This window comes from Mirounga angustirostris, unplaced genomic scaffold (genome assembly GCF_029215605.1).
Source record: "Mirounga angustirostris isolate CCGP_5_RB_7025 unplaced genomic scaffold, mMirAng1.0.hap1 SCAF_1, whole genome shotgun sequence".
NCBI lineage: Eukaryota > Metazoa > Chordata > Mammalia > Carnivora > Phocidae > Mirounga > Mirounga angustirostris.
Genome location: NW_026991709.1, coordinates 192,293,529 through 192,313,112, shown reverse-complemented (window position 1 = coordinate 192,313,112; position 19,584 = coordinate 192,293,529). Strand labels below are relative to the sequence as shown.

Genomic DNA, 19,584 nt, shown 5'->3' with positions numbered 1-19,584 from the left:
GTTTTTTTTCCCCCCACCAAGAAATGGGGGATGGGTGGGGTGAGACACCGTGATATCTTTATTCCTGTTGCTTTGGCAAGCAGAACTAACACAATTCAACTCCTCACAGTTAAGGAGGTGATTCATACCAACAGCTTCCTTTTCCAGTAGAGAAACTGAGATAAAACAATATTAAATTATTTTTCCAAGAACCATTGAGGGTCTATGTAAAGCCAGGTAACATGTAAAAGACTGGTTGACTGATCACTGAACACCATCCCACTGAGAAATTTCAGCAGAAGATGTAGGTTGACAGAAAGACTTGCAAGTGAGGAAGGGCTTTCCAGCTAACAGTCATACCCATAAATTCTTGTTCTCTTTATTAAATTTAACCTGAACCAGGAGGAAGATGAGCTAATTCATGAACAAGCACACAGACGAGAATCTGCAAACACATGCATGGGTGGGTGGCAGCTTCTCACACAAGAACACACACAGGCAACAACACAGCAAAAACACTGCAGAATAATTTGCAGCCAAAGTATTTGTGATTTTGTGTCTGAAAGTGTGTTACCCAAAAGAAACTTTTGGCTGAAATATTCTCAGACAGATGGAAATAACACTGCACTGCAATGTTTTGCCTACCCCTTGTTTCCCATTATTCCTAATTGACTTCTTCAAAGAGTAGGCAGGGAAAAAACAAGTAGTTTAACAACAGTGCACATTCAACAGAGAAAGTTCAGAGAAGTCATATATGTATGTATCTCCAAAATCCATGTGTGAAATCATACAATGTTAACAATTTATTAGGACTTAAGTTGTTCTGCTGTCTTGCTATATAGAACAGATGTTCATTGTGTTTTTATATCTTTTTGTTTAATTTCAGGGAAAAAACAAGGCAAGCAAGCTACAGCTACTGTGGGGTTAAATGAATCATGCATGGTTAGAAAAATTAATAGTAATAAGTACTACTGTTACAAGGTTGACAGGTTTTGCAATGATTTAGTTGAAAAAATTAAAAAAATTAGTATAAAAATAAATTTCTTATTTATGACAAAATAATCATTTTTAGAATAATATTCTTGCATGTAACATATTATTTAAGCATGAGGATAGGAGGAAAATAATTTGCTTTCATGTTCTTTAATCTAAGATTTCCTTATTCAAGAAATAAACTCAACTATGCAAAAAGAACTTGGAGAAATTTATCAATTCAACACTACTATCATGTACTGGCTTATTCCCTTTTACCAACATTTCTCAGAAAGCATTTATTTTTATTTACTTAGTGTATATATTAGATTTCATTCTAATAGATTAGTGAGCTTTTTCAGTATAATTAAAATAATCTGAAAGAGAATTCTGAGCTAATATGCCTTTAGAAGTTTATTCATCTAACAATTTTATTTTAAATTGAAGTAATGAGTATTTAAATTTGTTAATCTCCACTTTTAAAATGTAGAGTCGATATTCTACTTTAAAAGAAAATAACTACTCCATATACTTATTTCTATTTGTGATAAGAATCAATTCATTACTCTTGTATCAGAAAAGCACTGAAAATATAATTTTAAAAATTCCTAAGAAAAAGAAAACAAAATATTGATGTTAATTCTCTTCCACTTTTAGGCCATATTACCATTATTTTATGGCAACTAAAAAGCTTTTTCATGACATTTTCTCAAACTACCTGACCAACAATATTAAGATCTTTAAAAAAGAATTCATGAGCTGTGCTAGAAACACACAAAACAAATATAAATATGCCTTGATTTCGTGTTTCTGATTTGAGTTAAGATTCCTTTCTTGACTCTGATTTAAAGATTCACAAAGAGCTAGCAGTTCAGTTAGCCACTGTGCTTTATTTTGGTTGTTTTTATTCTTACGATTATTATTATCATTATTTTTAGTAAATGGGCACATAATTACTAGTTGTGAGACCTAGCTTCTAAATCTAGCCCTGTGTCTTATGACTACTACGGGCAAAGGAGCTAGCCTCTCCAAGGACAGCAAAAGCTACCATATAACAAACACGGAGAAGGTATTATTCACTTGTGTTCTTATTATGAGTATTATTTTATGATATGCATCCCACCAGTGGGGCTTGTTATACAGCTAAGTTAATAGGTCTATTTAGTTTCTCATCAAGATACTACATACATCTTTAGAGAAGCCTCCCTGCTAGGCTTACAGAAAAAGCAGTCTACTGGTGAATGGGTAACTGAGCACATTCTTTATTTTAGCTCTGGGAAGAGAAGATAACCCAAGGCCAGCTTTCGGTACTGTGTGAAATTAGGTGGGTTGGTAATCTTTTCAACCGAACAAACGAATATGGTTAAAGGACTCATAGGATGTTTAGAAGTACAGAAAGCCTAGGAAGACATGCCTGAATCTAGACCACTGTTGGCCTCATGTGATATTTAAGTTAGATCATGTTATTAAAACAGATCATAGCCAAGTTTACAGTTAGCCTGGTATCTCTTAGATAATACTTGTAGGTGCTAATGATTCTTCCTCTTAAAAGGAATAGGCAACCACAAGAATACCTTTGAGTGAAATACATCTCCATATCAATGATAGGTGCCAGAATTCCCCAAAGGGTTATGAAATAAAGGTGTAAATAGATACCATTTAAAAATTGTTAAGTCAATAGAAAGCTTTAAGAAAGAGTCATATAGAGATGGATGAGTAACAGTTGCTTCTGGGTCATCGCTAGTGCCCATGTGAAGACTCAAGGGAGGAGAGTTTCACCTGACTGACAGCTGGTGAGTCCCTGATCCAACCCCAGTAGTGGGGGCAAAAGTCTCCACAGAATTTATAAAAGATATTGCAGGTAACCACCTCTATTCAGCTTGAATCATAACTTTTCAGAGGATGGGCTGAAATTGTTAGCAGTGTAGCATGAGTGTGTTATACTATGATCTACAAACATGAGGGTTATACTATACTAAAGAAATATAGGAGGAGGGGCGCCTGGGTGGCTCAGATGGTTGAGCGTCTGCCTTCAGCTCAGGTCATGATCCCAGGGTCCTGGGATCGAGTCCCGCATCGGGCTCCATGCTCCTTGGGAGCCTGCTTCTCCCTCTGCCTCTCTCTCTCTCTGTCTCTCATGAATAAATAAATAAAATATATAAAAAAAAAAGAAAAGAAAAGAAATATAGGAGGAAATTGAGCTTAGAAAGCAATGCTTCCTTCCAAGTTATAAGGCCAGAGCCTCCTCTAAAAATGAAGTGAAGGAAGCACTTTGTTAGCATTTAGCAATGCTCTTGCCTTTTCAAAATATAACATGGGTTCTTTAACCTAGAATGGTAGCTCCTGATGGGGATTAAAAGTAGATAACAGAATTGGACTTAACATACTTTAGATACTGCAGAAGAAAATAATATATATATATTTGAATAATGATTATCTGAACAAATTCCTACCATGGCATTCTGACCCATTCAGAGTTTAAACTAAAAATACACAGCAAATATTTCCCCTTATGGATCTGTTGACTTGAAATTAGCTCCCCCAAAAGGTGGGGAAGTGACAGCCCATTTCATTCTAAGGCACATCAACTTTGTCCCCTCTCTTCATTAGTCAGGAATCTAACTCTTGAAAATGCAGATTGATGTGGATTTAATGGTTCTAGAAGCTACTTATTATAAAAATAGGGAAGAACACTGTCACTTTCAAAGACATCCACCAGTCATTAAAACCAAAAAAAAAAAAAAAATATGAATGAGCATTCTTTTCTTAATGTAGAGATTTAATTTTGCTGATTAAACCAGTCAGTTTATAGGCAAATCCAGGTATTTGGTTATGCCTTTAACATATTTCTGGTAACTTTTAGAGCAACTCTCAAGCATCTCACAAAAACACAGAAAATTGGGAAAAGAGTATTTCGGAAATGTCCATATTGCATATTAGATCAGTAAGTTCTGAGAATCCCCCAATTATGTTTTCCTACATTTCCACATGTAAGGAAATTTCCCCACAAATGGGAATAATCAGAACAAACTCTGGAGCCTCACTGATGTGGGCAAGCCTTGGAATTTTGATGTGAACTGACTTTGAAAGCCTGAATCAAGCACAGAAGAGAAATCTGGCCATGACTTAGGACAAGTAGTACGTAACAATGCCTAGTGGCTATTTTAATTATAAAATTTAGAACTATTTCAGGAAATAAGGCAAAGCTTCAGGTTAATATTGTATTTAAATTAAAGTTAGGAGCAAAAAGTGACTTAAGCCAAACCAGGGATTGATAGTATCAATATGAAAAATCACAAGTTTATTAATAATTCTCTTGTAAAGGTTGGACGTTGATTATTTTCAATAAAATTCTAGTTCATCATTCCAAGTGCCTAGAAAGGAAAGCATTAACTTTGGCCCAGAAACCTGCTGTGAAACTGGGCAGGGAATATTCAATTATAATATTATATAGCATTCTTTCTTTGAAATGGGGCCTAACGATCTAAAGAAGTCATTTCTTTCAAAATAAACAAATGATTAGTCATGATCATAAAGCACAAGCAGAACACTAACTAATGAGTCTGATGGTTTTTCTTCCCTGCTGCTTATGGGTTTTAGCAATAATTTGTTAAATTTATGCACAGTGAAAATATGATTCTTGATTGCAGCACTTTGGGGGGTTTAAACATTCCTTTCATATCTGAGCAGCAGAACAGGGCATATAAACTACTTTAAACATTGTATTTTATTTCAATCTTCTAAAAGAAGTTCCAACCTTCACATAATTCTGAGCTACGAACAAACCTTACTTTTAAAAATAAAGGTTTTAAGGGTGATTATAGAACTTCAACATATTATAAAATTTACATTTTATTTTAAATCCAATTAATTAATACCAAATATAAAAGCTGAGCCTAAATAGTACATTCAGAATCTAATAATGACGAATCTTGGATTCTTACACTACTTAGTTCTAAAGGAAACTTCTTTTACAATTCTAGCTAAGTACATCCCGAATACTCACAATTTTCATATTATAACAACTATTCCAAAATGAAACTTTTCTCATAGACAGAACAAATAGGATATTTTTAAATAAATGAACGAATGTTCAAAATGATTTTTCTTATGGTCACACACATACAAAATAAAAAGAACCAACTGTATGCTTAATAGTTTTTAAAACTATTTAAACAAAAATACAATTATAATGTAATCCCTTTTAACTATGGAATTTCATAAAAGTAGCAAAGTAAAGAACTGAAGTAATTATCTGGATGTTCTGAAATAAAACACGTGACTTCAAATCTTAAGTTATTACAAATATTACTTGAGTTCTTTAGATATTGAAAGCCTGGAGCAAGTGTGAGGTGTATGCATGTGTTTACACATGCTATGTGCACGTTGTGAATTATCTCTTAAATATTTGTAATTCTCCATTGTGTTGGGGGGACTAGTCTATGAGTGAATTAAATAATTTTCATAAATCGTCCTCAAAAATCACAAAAATAAACCACTGTACCTAAACAGTGACTGTGAAAGCATTTATAATGCAGTCCACCATGTCCTTGGGATTGCAGAGTCCTATGATGATCTATAAGTCAGGAAGACCTCAATGAACATTAGTAAGACATTTTTTCTCTCTCTACACTGGAAAAATGCTTGGTCTTTTTCTTATAAACTGTTACATAAAATGTGAGCCCTGCAAAAGATGCATTTGGAGAAAAGATAGGATTTCAATGGACAGTGACCAGGCAAGGGGGGAAATTCACATGTGTGGAAGTACATCAGAGTGGTCTCAAGTGTACCCTGGCCAGTCATAAAGTTGTCCTCGGTGCCTCCAAATCAGTCATTTGCCTTGCAGCAACAAGAATATTATTCAATGCACTAAATTTAGGAGCCAGAAGCTCTAAAGTTTTATTAAAAATTCATAAGAGACCTCTGGATACCATCTCTGGGCATAATAACTACTAGGGCTACAGCAAAGAAGGTATTTGAGACTGATGAATAAACCATATTATTTGTCTGGAATTAAGAACCAAGGGAAGAAAAAGAATTCAACTGAAGATAATCTGCATAGTATTTATAATGACAAGACAAAACTCCTCCAGGAGTAGAGACTGGTAGTTAAGCTGCAGAAAGGTTATTATTATAAGAAATAATAAGGATACAAAGACAAAATTTTAGATTCCTAAGAAATGGAATTACAGCATCACTTAGTACCTGGGTGACTAAAGTAAAAGTAAAAGAGTTTCAAAAGTAGGTTTATTTCTACTCCAGGAAAAAAATGTTCCCAGGAAAACTTCAAAGCTGAATCTCTATTTACTCTGATTTAGTTTAGATAAATGGACATAGATCTGACTGTAAAATGATCTTATTTAACAAAAACAATTAAGTTATAATTCACCAAAATTTGTAGGGTGGCCTTATTCAAAATAAACATACAATAATAAAAGAAATTTCCTAGGTACCAATAACTGGCTAGAAAATAAAAGGAGAAATAGAGCATTCACCAAAAATTAAGTTCACATAAATTTTAGTAACTTGAAAATTATATATATAGATAGATATACCTATCTATATATAGATATAGCTATCTAGATATAGATATATAGTAATGATATATATATTATTAATTATATATATAGATACTATATACTATATATAATAATTATATATATATATATATAGTAATACTTAGAACTATCCTTGAAATATCACAGGACTATAATAGGAAAATGTCAAACCTTTACTGTAAAAGATCTATGTAATAAATAAAAGTTGTATCAAGTTCATGAATTAGAAGAAATTATATTGGAAAGATATCATTCTAAAATTATTTTATAGGTTGAGAATAATTCAAATTAAAATCACCAACAGTTGTGCTTTTTAGTTCACAAGGTGAGCCTGAAGTTTACTTGGAATGATAGAGAATTAAAGGCTAAGCACACAAAAACAAAATGAAATGAAAAGCAGAAAAAATTAGGGTGGAATTTGTTTGACTAGATACTTAAAAATATTATAAAGCCACAATAATTAAAATTCTGTCCCAAAAAGCAACAGACATTGATAAAACTGAACAGCTCAGAAATTAAGACATTCATCTAGATGAGAACTTAGTATACATTGAAATAGTATGAAGAACAGTGGTTAAAGAATTATTTGATAAATGGTGCTGGGATAATTAGTTGATCATTTAAAAAAATATAATGTTAAAACTTTACCTCTCAACATGAATCAAAATATACTAAAGACAGATAAAGGGGTTAAACTGATGTAAAAGGAACATTAAAAAGTTTTAAATGTGAGTGCCTATTCTTGAAATCAGAGAATGACTTCTAAGCCTAAAGAAAATGAGAAAATTCTAAAGGGAAACACAGGTCAAGAAACCTAAAAATAGTTATAGTTTTCTTTATTAAAAAATTTTAAATGAGGGGTGACTGGGTGGCTCAGTCAGTTAAGCATCTGCCTTTGGCGCTCAGGTCATGATCCCAGGGTCCTGGGACTGAGCCCTGAATCTGGCTCCCTGCTTCTCCTTCTCTCTCTGTCCCTCCCCTCTCCCGCGTTTGCTCTCTCGTTCTGTTTCTCAAATAAATAAAAAATCTTTTTAAAAAATTTAAATGAAATGAAATATTGCCACAAATCTGACAAAGTTTCTATATAATGTATAGAATGATTCATACAAACCAATGAACAAAACGGTAAACTCAAAAACAAGTGCTTACATGACCAAAAGAAACAATTCACAGAAGAAAAATACAAACAGCTAATAAATGTTTTAAAAACCTCAACCATTCTAGTGATTAAAGAAAATAAAGTTAAAATGACAAAAAAAAAATCCACCTATGCATTTGTCCAAGTTATGAAAAAGGACACTTCTCGGGGTTGGTCAGGGTGTGGCAGAAAGGCTGCCTTTATCCAGTGCTGAAAGAAAAGTGTCATGGCAGAACTTCTCTAAAATGCAACACAATAAGAACTATTGGGAGCTTTGAAAAATCACTGGCCAGGTATTTATTCCATGACAAACATAGAAATGTGAGGAGATTAATATGGGAAGATGTTTTTCAGAGCATTATATACTGGCAAAAAAAAGGGCGGGGGGAGATGAGCAACATTTGGGGAATGAGTAAATACAGTGAAATATCACATAATCAATAAGATAGTGTTTTGGAAGAATAGTTAGTTATTGGAGAAAATGCTGATGATATGTTATAAAAATAGAATATACAATTCAATAAACACTGACACAATTTGGTGAAAGGAAAATAAAAGTATTAAATGAGAAAAAGAAGAGAAGAAAGGAGAGAGAGGGAAGAAAAAAGGGAAGACAGGGGGAGAAAGGAAAGAGAGAGAAAGGGAGAAAGGAGAGGATAAGAATAACAAAAAAGATGTCTGGGTAGGGAACCCCCCAAATGCTCCTAGTGATTATCCTTGTGCCAGGAGACATCTTGTCATTTTATTTTGTCCTATACTTCCATACTTTTGCAAATTCTCCACTGTGACCATATGTTATTTTTATAATCAGAATAACATGATTATTTTTTTAAAGACTATTAAGGAAAGAAAATCCATCATACTGCATCCCTATCAGTCCAATAAAGAACTGGACCCTGAGAATATCTGCAGACAGGGAGAGTTAAAATAATGAGAGGCTGGCTATACTCCCAGGATGCCAAACCAATGGGTTAGCTTAATTAATTCAAGGAAAAAAGTTTGTTTTTGCTTCCTGGAGACCCACCACTGTGGTTGAAAAGTCCAGTAAGTGCCATATCATCAATATTTCTGGAAATGGTCTTAAAGTTAACAGAGCTATTTCTTTGGTCCTACCTATTCAGACAGGGATGCTGAAATCCTATCGTGATTCTGATAACTCCTTGCTGCTACAGGAAAAAAGCCCTCCCCAGTTGTCCTGCACATACCCAAAATGTGATATACTTAGGTTTTCTTCCTGTCCCCAACTAGTAAATGTGAAACAATTTCACTGGGATCATTTTACATCTTTTAAAAATGATCTAAAGAAAATAGTCATTTTTCCCAGGGTCAATTTTCAAGCTTAAAGGTATTCCAATCTTGTCTTTCTTCACCTACCCATTGTGTAGAGCCTGCTTCTTAACACTCCCATTCAAGGGGGCGCCTGGGTGGCTCAGTGGGTTAAGCATTTGACTCTTGATTTCAGCTCAGGTCATGATCTTGGGGTTGTGAGATCAGGACCTTTGTCCAGCTCATGTGCTAGCTGTGGAGCCCACTTAGGATTCTCTCTCTCCCTCTGCCTTCCCACCCCAAAAAAACCCTAAATAATAATAAATAACACTCCCAATCAAATGTTAAGGGATAGGAAATTTGAATTATTTTTCCTGCTCTGCTAAAAATCATATTTGGGGAAAGAGGTTAAATAAAGATGCACCAACGGAAATTGAGAAATTGTTTGCAAAAATAAAACTTGTTTTAAAGAATGGAGGGCGGAGGTTGAATCTAATTAAATACTCCCAAGCATCTTGTGTATCATGCTGTATGTATGTATTCTGGAATAGCAGCTTAACAAAAAGTTTTGGGCTGAATTGTTTCCTTTATCTATGCTATTCCATTTTGCCATGATGGGAATTCATAAATAGGAGGTAATTAGAATGCATGATAGCACAGATCACATCTGCCAAATGATAAATTCTGGTCACCTTTAGGTAATATTTCACCCAGTTAAGCCAGTTGAGTTGACAAAACAAAAAGGTCTTTCTTCTTTAATAACTTAAAGAAACAAATAAACTGCTTCATATAAATGTACACCTGTCATTAGGATAAAAAAATCAGTGGTGGCATCTGGGCCAGCCGTTTTACATATATTTTTACTAGTTACCTGTTTTGTGTACCATTAAGCTATAATCAGAATTGTTACTATCTGTTATTAGGAGGCTATATTTTAGTTCGTCCTCAACCAAATGACATGTTTTTAACTCTTACAAAACCCACAATAATGTTAGGCATTTACCAATCTCAGAGAGCATAGCCCTATTTTTAAATCTAACCTTATTTTAACTTCTATCATTTGAATGTAATTTACATCGACTTGCTTGCTATTTTACAAATGCTATCCCTTTTCATATAGGTAACTCTGAGTTAGAAGGAACTAAGAAAGAGTTCCATGAGCCTAGATACGCAGCTGACCTCCGCTTCTCTATAGCCTTAAAGTTGAAGTTAAGACGGAGGTAATATCAGAGCTGGCAATGTTTTCTTAAGTTCTTAATTTTTAAATTTCACATTCAAAAGAAATGGCAGTGGCCTTTGCACAGGTCATTTCTTTTGACAGAACGGAAATGGGAAGAGACTCATATATATTTTTGAAACCTCCCCAGTATGGCACACTGTGACATGTGATCAATGGATCCTCATGCTTTGATATGTTACAGCGGGAACTTTCAGAAATGACTTACTGGATTGTACATCTGATTGAACAACTGCTCAGCTTGCTACATTGCAAAGTTGGGGAGGCATTGAAGCACAGACAGGGAAAGAAGGAAAGATCCAGAAAAACAGCATTAGCTCAACAAATCCAGTGCATTTGCACAGACGAACTGGTTGTTCAAAAAGAAGAAATTTCAGTTTCTAAACATTCCACAGTGAAAGTGAGAGGCTCTAGGGAAATAGAAATGTTGACTTTGGCTCCTAAAAAAGAATAGCTGGAATAAGAAATTTAAGGTTTGTGTTACTTTCCCTTTCTCAAGTTAAATAACCCATGAAATAAAGAAAGCTGTCCACTTTTGATGATACATGAAGTGCTGGCCTCTAGCAATGAATCAGAAGAAGTACTTTTGGCCAAGCCTGCAATTTATTACCTGAACTTCAAAGATGGTAATAATAAAAGATTAATTAAATCTTATCATTGAATTTATAGCTCTTCTTTTATATTAACACAAGCCTGAAGTTTCTATTCAGTCTAATTTTAGGAAAATATAGATCAGCAAACAGCAGGTTAGCAATAGCAAAATATCAGTAAGCAAAACATTACAGAATTAACAGTAAATGGGAGAAGAAAAAAATTAAGTCATCAGGAAGAATAAAGGGAACCAAAATACAGTATTATCCATTGCCCATTACCAGCTTCTACTGTTAGTTCATAATTAATAAAAATGTAATTTTTAGTGACTATCCTATAATGTTCCAAGTGCATCAGAATTTTTAAATCTCTCCAGTCTATTTTGTGTAGAAGATTTAAATTTTTGTGGATTTAAATGTACTGAGTATTATCTTAAATATCACTCTCGGGTTCTATTTCTTTGGGGCTCAACGTCAAGTTATAGAAAGTGAAATACCGTAGGAACTTTCACTTTGCTTGAAGCTAAGACATGTTCCTTTAAAGAGCCTGAATTTTTCATTTGTTCAACTTTGATGAAGTAAATGATAATTTTACCATGCTTAAAAAAAACCCCACTCTCCTCAAAGATGGTATTAATTGGAAAACTACCAAATCATAACATTTTGATTTGTTGCTTCTCAACTGATTTCTAGTTAGATAAGGTAAAATTATTTCGACATATTGAATACCACATACTCTTCTGAAAGACAAAATTATCCACATATCACTAATGAGGTTCTTCTCAACCCATGGGTGTCTACTTAAGATTAATGAATGCAGTTAATTTGTAAAGCACACTCATAACTCGTTGTTGTGCATTGTGCTTACTATCATTTTATCAACCTCATTAATAACAGGAAAACTTTCCTCACACATGAATATTTGATGGCATTGTTTTTAAGATGTGGGATGCAATGTATAAGGAACAGTTCCTTTTCTGCCTATAACCATTTTTCATCATGAAGTATTTGGAGACTTAAATTAACAGTGCAATAAAGGGTTAAAAGTAACTAGGCATGTGAATGTTCTCTACAAACTTTTATGTAAAAACTCACCTTACCGATGTCAAGAATTGTTCATAAGACAAAAATAAATTTAAATCACAATTTGGATCCCATTGTCACTGGCAAACAAGGTTTCTGTTCAGCTAAACACATCTAGGATGTGTATATTTTATGGTAAAAATACACGGACGCTCACAAATCTTGAGCAAAATTCCATTGGGAATTCATGGTTTATTTATGACATAATAAAACTATTATGTTTTCAGCTTTCATTTAGTAACCCTTAATATTTTATTCACAAGTCACATACCCTTTTATTTAAAAGGGGGCCCAGACACTCCTAAGCTTTTATAGCTGCTTATTTTTCCATGAGTAAATGATGTGTTTATATGTATATTCACATACTGTTGGCTTATATTTTCAAATATTTCATGTAGATCTCAATTCTTTTTAAGGTGATGGGTACTTGAGGTTTTTACGGAACTATTTATTACCAGAAATTAAAGACTACTAGAAAAAAATATTTTAAACTTTTGAATTTAGTCGATGCTAGAGAACCAAAAATAACAAAATAGCATCTGCAGGTTAGGTATGAAAATATTTAAATTATAATTACCTTATTTAATTTCACTGTACTATGCATTTAGGAGATAGTATAAGCAAACATTATTTATATACTTAGAAATAAGTTATCTTTTCATAAATTAAATAGGTCCTTACAGCAAGACAACCATATTTGTTACTTTAATCCTGGTGATGTGGCAGAATGTTAAAACATTGTCAAGAATAATGCTAAAATGTTTACAGGATTTGCTCTGAATTTCAGCACAGAATGTCTACCTGAGAGTTTAAGGAAACCACATGCTCTGAGTGATTCTTTGGGCAAATCAGAGCTACGTTGAAAGAAGCTAAATTGAAATGCATAGACATTCAGTTATTAAACTAGTCAAGTTATATACATGGAAACTGTGTCAATATGGGAAACTCCTCCTTTTAATTACTAGAGGGTTTCAAATGCCATAGGTGACTTACACTAAAAGGGAGCATGTTGAGTATGTATCTGCAGAAATAATAGATGTTCTGTCCTCAGCTCCACCATGGCTATGCAGAGTTGATGAAGGTATCTTTCATGGGCAGGTCGATTTGAGGTCCTTCTTCAGGACTCAGCACAATGCAATTGATGTAAGCTAATGCAAAGTGAGTCAATGAAGTTCTTACACAGTTATCTTAGAGTTGCCTTGTGATCACAAAACTGCTCATTAAATTAAAAGTACCTTTCCTAAGTTCATTTCTTGATATGTATAACATATTACAGAACACATTCATATATGTATCAAGAATGTATTATCATACACCCAATACATAAATAGCCAAGTCAATTGCCACTTAAGCACCCTCAAATGGGCCATTTAAGTTCTTCTATTTATTGTTCGAGATTTCTGCTTAACTAGATATCGCTGGAAAAAAGTGAGACGCTGAGTGGATTGGAAAGTAGATTCTACAATACAGAGATTTTCTTGCTGGTTTGCTGTAGAGGGATTTGATCTCTATCTTTTTCAGTAAGGAGACTTTACTAGTGTGAAATTTCTCAGGATAGTTTCCTAGAATTCCATGAACAGAGTATAATCACATTTCAGTTATATATTGCCTCATACAAAATAGTATATTCAATTTTTAAATATTCAGAGAAATTTCTCCACAGATATATGATGCTTTAACATCCCTATCATCCACATCATATATTTTCATAACTTTAGCAAATAAATCCCCATTCCAGTGTGCTATAAATTATACAGTCAAATTTTATTATATGCTTTGCTTGATTATTTAGATTCTTATCACCTCTCTTGAATTAAGTTTATAAGTTGTCAAAGGGAAACAAAATGCTTAAACTCATAAAGTTATGAGTTTTATGTGAACAATGAGTGCAGACATACCAAACAACACAGGGAAAAAGTCAAAGGAATGATGCATGACTGGAAATATGCTCCACAAAAATGTCCAGTTCAGAGAAAACATGTTAATGCTGCAATATAAAGATCCTGTTTTCTTTTCCAAAGCCTTCTACATTCAACAAGCTTTCTAAGATATGAAAGTCATTTTTGGTTAAGTACCAATAGTCATCCCACAGATATTCTAGGGACTTTGACTATTTGGATGGACTCCTAGAAATTTAATATTGTCAGGTAAACCTTTACAAAGTTCCCCATACAAAAACTGACCTACTTCTGAAGGTAGTATAAGTTTATCAACATAAAAGGGGGCCCCCAGATTCTTTGATTTGTTATAAACATTTTCACTTATTTTTTTATAGTTGAGATTTACCCAGGGAGCAGCAGCTTATTTTTTTAAATATTTTTTTACTTCCACTACAATTTTCATCTATTTTTCAAGTTTTGTTTCAGACAGGAAACCTAAGATATTTTTTCAGGTTCACTGGCCAATTTGATGCAGACTTCATAAGTTAAGAGTGTCTAATTTTCTTATCAGCAGACAGCAAAAGATAAAGCATTTGTTTCTTTGCAAAATATCTCTTCCTTTTCCATTTTATAAATTCATTGTAAAATGAGAATTTTTTTCTTGGACTTCACTTACCTTTTTTAACTGTGCTTCCAATTTGCTACATTCTTCTTTCTTTTGTTCAATGGCTATTTCTAGAGATTTTAATTTGGAGTCCCTTTTCAGTCCTGCTGAGGCTAATGAAGATGCATGTTCCTTGAGGTCAATTAAACTAGACTGAAAGGAAAGAACACTAGTAAGTAAAACACTGCAATTTCTACTAGTCTTCAATTTGAATAAATTGATTCTCTGCATAGTAATAAAGTGTGCATTAGACAGAAAGGGTAAATATAGTCTTACTAAGGTAACAATAGCCGGCTCTGGCCAGGAAATTAAAATTGGCCAGCTTACAGAACTGAGCAGGATCTAATTGCAGTAGAATCAAATGTGACCAAATGGTGTGGTCAGTAAATATATGTTTCACGTCTCAAAGTCATGCTAATGATGTAAGTCCCAAGGTGGTCTTTACATGTCATGGCAAAACAGACACACTGAACCTTCCATTTACATTTATTGCTGTCAAGTCGTACAGACTCTAAGACAAATAGAAAGAAAATACTAACTTTAATGCTTCCCCCCCCCAAAAGGCAAATCAAATATAAAAGAAGCATCCTGTTTTTATCAAATTCTATTTCTTTAACAGAAAAATAACCAATGTTTTTAAAATTACCTTCTATAGAATCAAAGATAAAATTATTTTAAAATTTAGAGTAGATTTTACATCCCAGTCCTTTGTAAATCCAAATTCAACAGATATAATGAATCTCCCCAACTCAGACATGGGTTGCCTAAATTGTTCCACTCATCAATCATAACCAGAAATCAAGAGCTTCCCTGGACAGTCTGAATTTCAAAAAGCAAGAAGTAAATATGTGCATATATCATGGAACATAACTTTGCTTAGCTAGGAAGGCAATGTCTATTACCAAACATGAAATTATTAGCAGCATCTAACAATGTAACTAAAATATTGAGGTATTACCCAAAATCAGATTTTGTGAGTTTCCTTTATATCCATTTGCAGCACCTAAAAAGACACTAAGCACACAGTGGCCCCTCAGTAAATGATTTTACCTAATATTTTGTGTCTGGGCTACTTCCTGGGCTCTGGAATAACCTTGTTGATGAAGATAACACCATCATCACTCAGAAAACTACCCAGCTCCTAACAACCCTCTGAAGGACAAGCAGCCACTTTCATTTTTCAGGTCAAGAAACTGAGGCTCACATGAATGTCTTCTCCAAGGTTCCTGACCCATTAAAGGAAGACACAGGTCTCAAACCCAGAACTCTGACTCCAATTTCAATGTTCTTTTTCATACCACTCCCACAGAAATAATAAAGGACCTTGAAATGGCATTTTGTCATGACGAAGGTGATTATCACCCCAACTAAATTATAAGCTGACAACAATTATGTGTTGTTTTTCTTTACACATTTTAAATTGTCAGGTCTGATAGCTTTATGCGTCAATGTGGCTAGGCTATAGTCCCCAGTTATTCAATCAAACATTAATCTAGGTGTTGCAATGGAGGTATTTTGTAGCTTTGACTAACACCTATCATCAGTTGATTTTAAGTAAAGGATATTATTCTCCAAATCTGGGTGGGCCTGATCCTATCAGTTGAAAGGCCTTAAGAGCAGGACTGAGATTTCCCTGAAAAGGAAGAAATCAACCTATGGACTGCTGTGCCAGTTCCTGACTGGAGTGTTTCCAGCCTGCCCTTCCTGATGGCCTACCCTATGAATTTCAGACTTGCCTAGCCACTGCCCATAACTATGTAAGCCAATTCCTTGCAATAAATTTCTTAATACAGTTCTATTTTTCTGGTAGAACATTGACTGACACACCCATACCAGTGGCAGGCACATTACTATACGGGAACAATAAATGTTTGCTGAAATGCCTGTCTGAAATCATACAATGTAGGCATTGTTTACAAAATTATTTTCATATAAAGCTATGCTCCACAATGTCATCAAGATCTCTTTTCAATTATAAGTGTATATATATATATATATATATATATATATTAATTTTAAGGTGCAAATCCATGAATAACACTTGCAAACAGTTATTCAAATTGCAAATGAGGTCAAAGCATCCATGCCTTCTGTCACATACCAACTACAGTAATTACAGATGCCCCAAATCAGATTTAGCAGTGAAACAGTAGGAAGAGAATTTACATTCTTTATTTTCATATCAAAGAAATAATCTCCTCTGTAAAACAAAACAAAACAAAACAAAAATACTAGTGTGCTTACATATTAGGGAATATGCATTTTGTTTCTGTAACTCATCAATTCTCTCATTCTTGCATTCCTCGTTTAGACAGTACTTTAATTTGTATAGAATTAACAAAACCCAAGGGCAGAGGTAATAATCTGGGGCTGAAAAATCGACAACTATGCAGTGATATAGCCCAGTAGGAGGAAAGAATCTGTAACAGCCCTAAAGGAGTTGGGTGTTTCCTGTGGACAAAAATAAGTATGAACGGGCCAGTTGTGGACAACGGCACACATCTCAGAGTTTTGGAGCCTGAACAAAATAACATGTCATGTTGCTTTTCAAACTTCTCCAACAATGTATTCCTAAGCAAACTAAAGGAGTTATAGGTATCCCTCAGAGTGTGGGGAGTATAGCCCAACCCATTCTCTCCATAACCCCCAGGCAAAAAATTTCTTTAAAGTATATTGTTTTACTTAAAAAATGCAGGTAGGATTTGTATTCTGCATCCATGATTTGTCTAGCATGAAAATATTGTTTTAAATTATTTACCATAATGTAAAATCAATATTCCAGAAGAAGAGCCACATTTAACCTATACTTTGTGTAAAGCATGGTACCATATCCCCTAACCTGGAAGTATTCCATGATCCAGTTGAGCAACACAAATGAATGTAAAGAAACCAACAAAAGGACTGGCATATAACAGGCCCTCAATTAGGGGAGATGTTATTATTACTATTGATATTGTTGTTATACCAAGCAAAAGATCATGGGACATTTAAAAAATACAGAATCCTCTAAGCCACAAAAATGTGGTAAGACATCTAGAAAACTTTCAAGGAGCTACATTGTATGCAGTTAGAGTAGAGATGAGGGCATAGGGCAACCTGATGAAGGGAGTTACAGTAAACATTTTCCTTTGAACTCAGACAGGTTGCCAAAGAAAGGTAACTATGTCCCCAAAGCCTTCACACAGCCCCTCAAACTCACTCTCTAGTATCTTGAGGCTCCTATGAATAGGACTATCAGCATGGTTCATTTGTTTTTCCAGACTCACCTCTTTTTCAGTCAGTTCAGCTTGTAAAGCATTGACCTTCTCTTTCAGATCTTTGTTCTCTTTTCGGAAAGATTCTATCTCTTCTAGTCTTTCCCGATCATCTCTTTCCCGCTGTTCTTTCAAACGCTCAATTATTCTCTCCTGTGAGGCAATTATCAAAAAAGAAGTGAGAAACCAAGTGGAGGAGCAAGAAGACGGAGGAGTAGGGGACCTAAATTTCGTCTGGTCCCAGGAATTCAGCTAGATAGGGATCAAACCATTCTGAACACCTACGAACTCAACAGGAGATCGAAGAAAAGAATAGCAGCAATTCTCTGAACAGAAAAGCGACCACTTTCTGGAAGGTAGGACGTGTGGAGAAATGAATCCGAGGCGATATTCGGGAGGATAGACGGCGGGGGAGGGGGCCTCCGTCAGCCACTACTGACAAGTGATAGAGGAGCACAGCACAAAATCGGAACTTTTAAAAGTCGGCTCTGCCAAGGGACGTCACTCCAGTGGCTAAGCAGGGTGTGGAACCCTCGTGGGACAGTGTGGTCTCAGGACCCTCAGGGTCACAGGAAGACCAGGGGTGCCTGAGTGTGGCAGAGCTCCCAGGTATCAGAGCAGAGAAGCCAGCTGCAGAGACGGAGCCGAGGAGTGGGCTCTCAGCTTGGGGTTGCCATAAACCGTGATCCGCGGCAGTGTGGGACCACTACTCTTCCAGCAGGGACCCAACAAGCGGCAGATCCGAGGAGACTTCCCTTCCTCCCTCAGGAGGAGCGGCACAGGAACACACCGCAGGGATCTGCTGGGTTTGGAGACTCCACACGGGGTCAGGTGCCAGAGATAGAAATGCTCGGTCACAGGCCGGGTGAGTGCTGAGTGCAGCCGGAGACTGGGGAGACAGGAGTGACTGACGGCTTTTCTCTGGGGGCTCAATGAGCACTGGGGCCCCGAGTTCTCGGCTCCTCTGGAGTGGAGATTGGGAGGCTGCCATTTTCACTCTCGTCCTCCAAAGCTGTACCGAAAACTTGCAGGGAACAAAAGCTCCTGAGAGCAAACCCGAGCAGATTACTTAGCCAGGCCCCCTACAAGGGCGGGGCTCCACCTCCAGCAAAGACATTTGAGACTCACTGCGATAGGCCCCTCCCCCAGAAGATCACAGCAAGCACAGACAGCCAAGACCAAGTTTACCGATCAATGAGAATGGCAAACTCCAGCACTAGGGGAATAAAGCACATAGAATTCATGGCTTTTTTCCCCCTGATTCTTTAGTCTTTCAAAGTTAATTTTTTTAATTTTCTTTTTTTTTCTTTTTCTTTAAGATTTTATTTATTTATTTGACAGAGAAAGACAGTGAGAGAGGGAACACAAGCAGGGGGAGTGGGAGAGGGATAAGCAGGCTTCCCTCTGAGCATGGAGCCTGATGTGGGGCTCAATCCCAGGACCCTGGGATCATGACCTGAAGCAAAGGCAGATGCTTAATGACTGAGCCACCCAGGCGCCCCTCTTTTTTTGAATTTTTCTTTTTCCCTTTTTCAAACAACATCTTATCAATCCCTTTTTTTAAAAATCTTTTTTATTTTTCATTTTTAGAGTCATATTCTATACCTTCATAGTAGTTAACCTTATTTTTGGCATATATATAAGTTGTTCTCTCTTTAAAATTTTGGGATACAGTTTCTTCTAACAGACCAAAATATGCCCTAAATCTCTACTGTATGGCTTTGTTCTACTCTCGGGCCTGATCACATTCTCTCCCTTTTTTTTTTTTTTTTTAATTTCTCTTTCATTTTTCAACCACCTTCTTATCTTATCAATTCCTTTTATAAAACCTTTTAAAATTTTCATCTTTATAGTCATAGTCCATCCCTTCATCGTATTGACCCTTATTTTTGTACGTTATAAGCTTTTCTTTCTTTAAAATTTTAGGAGGCAGTTTCTTCTAACAGACCAAAATACACCCAAA

The 19,584-nt window shown here is 35.2% G+C and overlaps 1 protein-coding gene across 1 annotated transcript in view; it reads right to left on the bottom strand.

Annotated features, from left to right (window-relative positions):
• Window positions 1-19,584, bottom strand: part of ERC2 (ELKS/RAB6-interacting/CAST family member 2) — an 832,212-nt gene that overhangs the window by 326,954 nt on the left and 485,674 nt on the right. The window contains exons 9-10 of the mRNA XM_064593283.1: window positions 17,634-17,774; window positions 14,380-14,520 (exon numbers count right to left, since the gene is read on the bottom strand). Coding sequence (XP_064449353.1) covers window positions 14,380-14,520; window positions 17,634-17,774 — 282 coding nt within the window. The remainder of the gene's footprint in view (window positions 1-14,379; window positions 14,521-17,633; window positions 17,775-19,584) is intronic.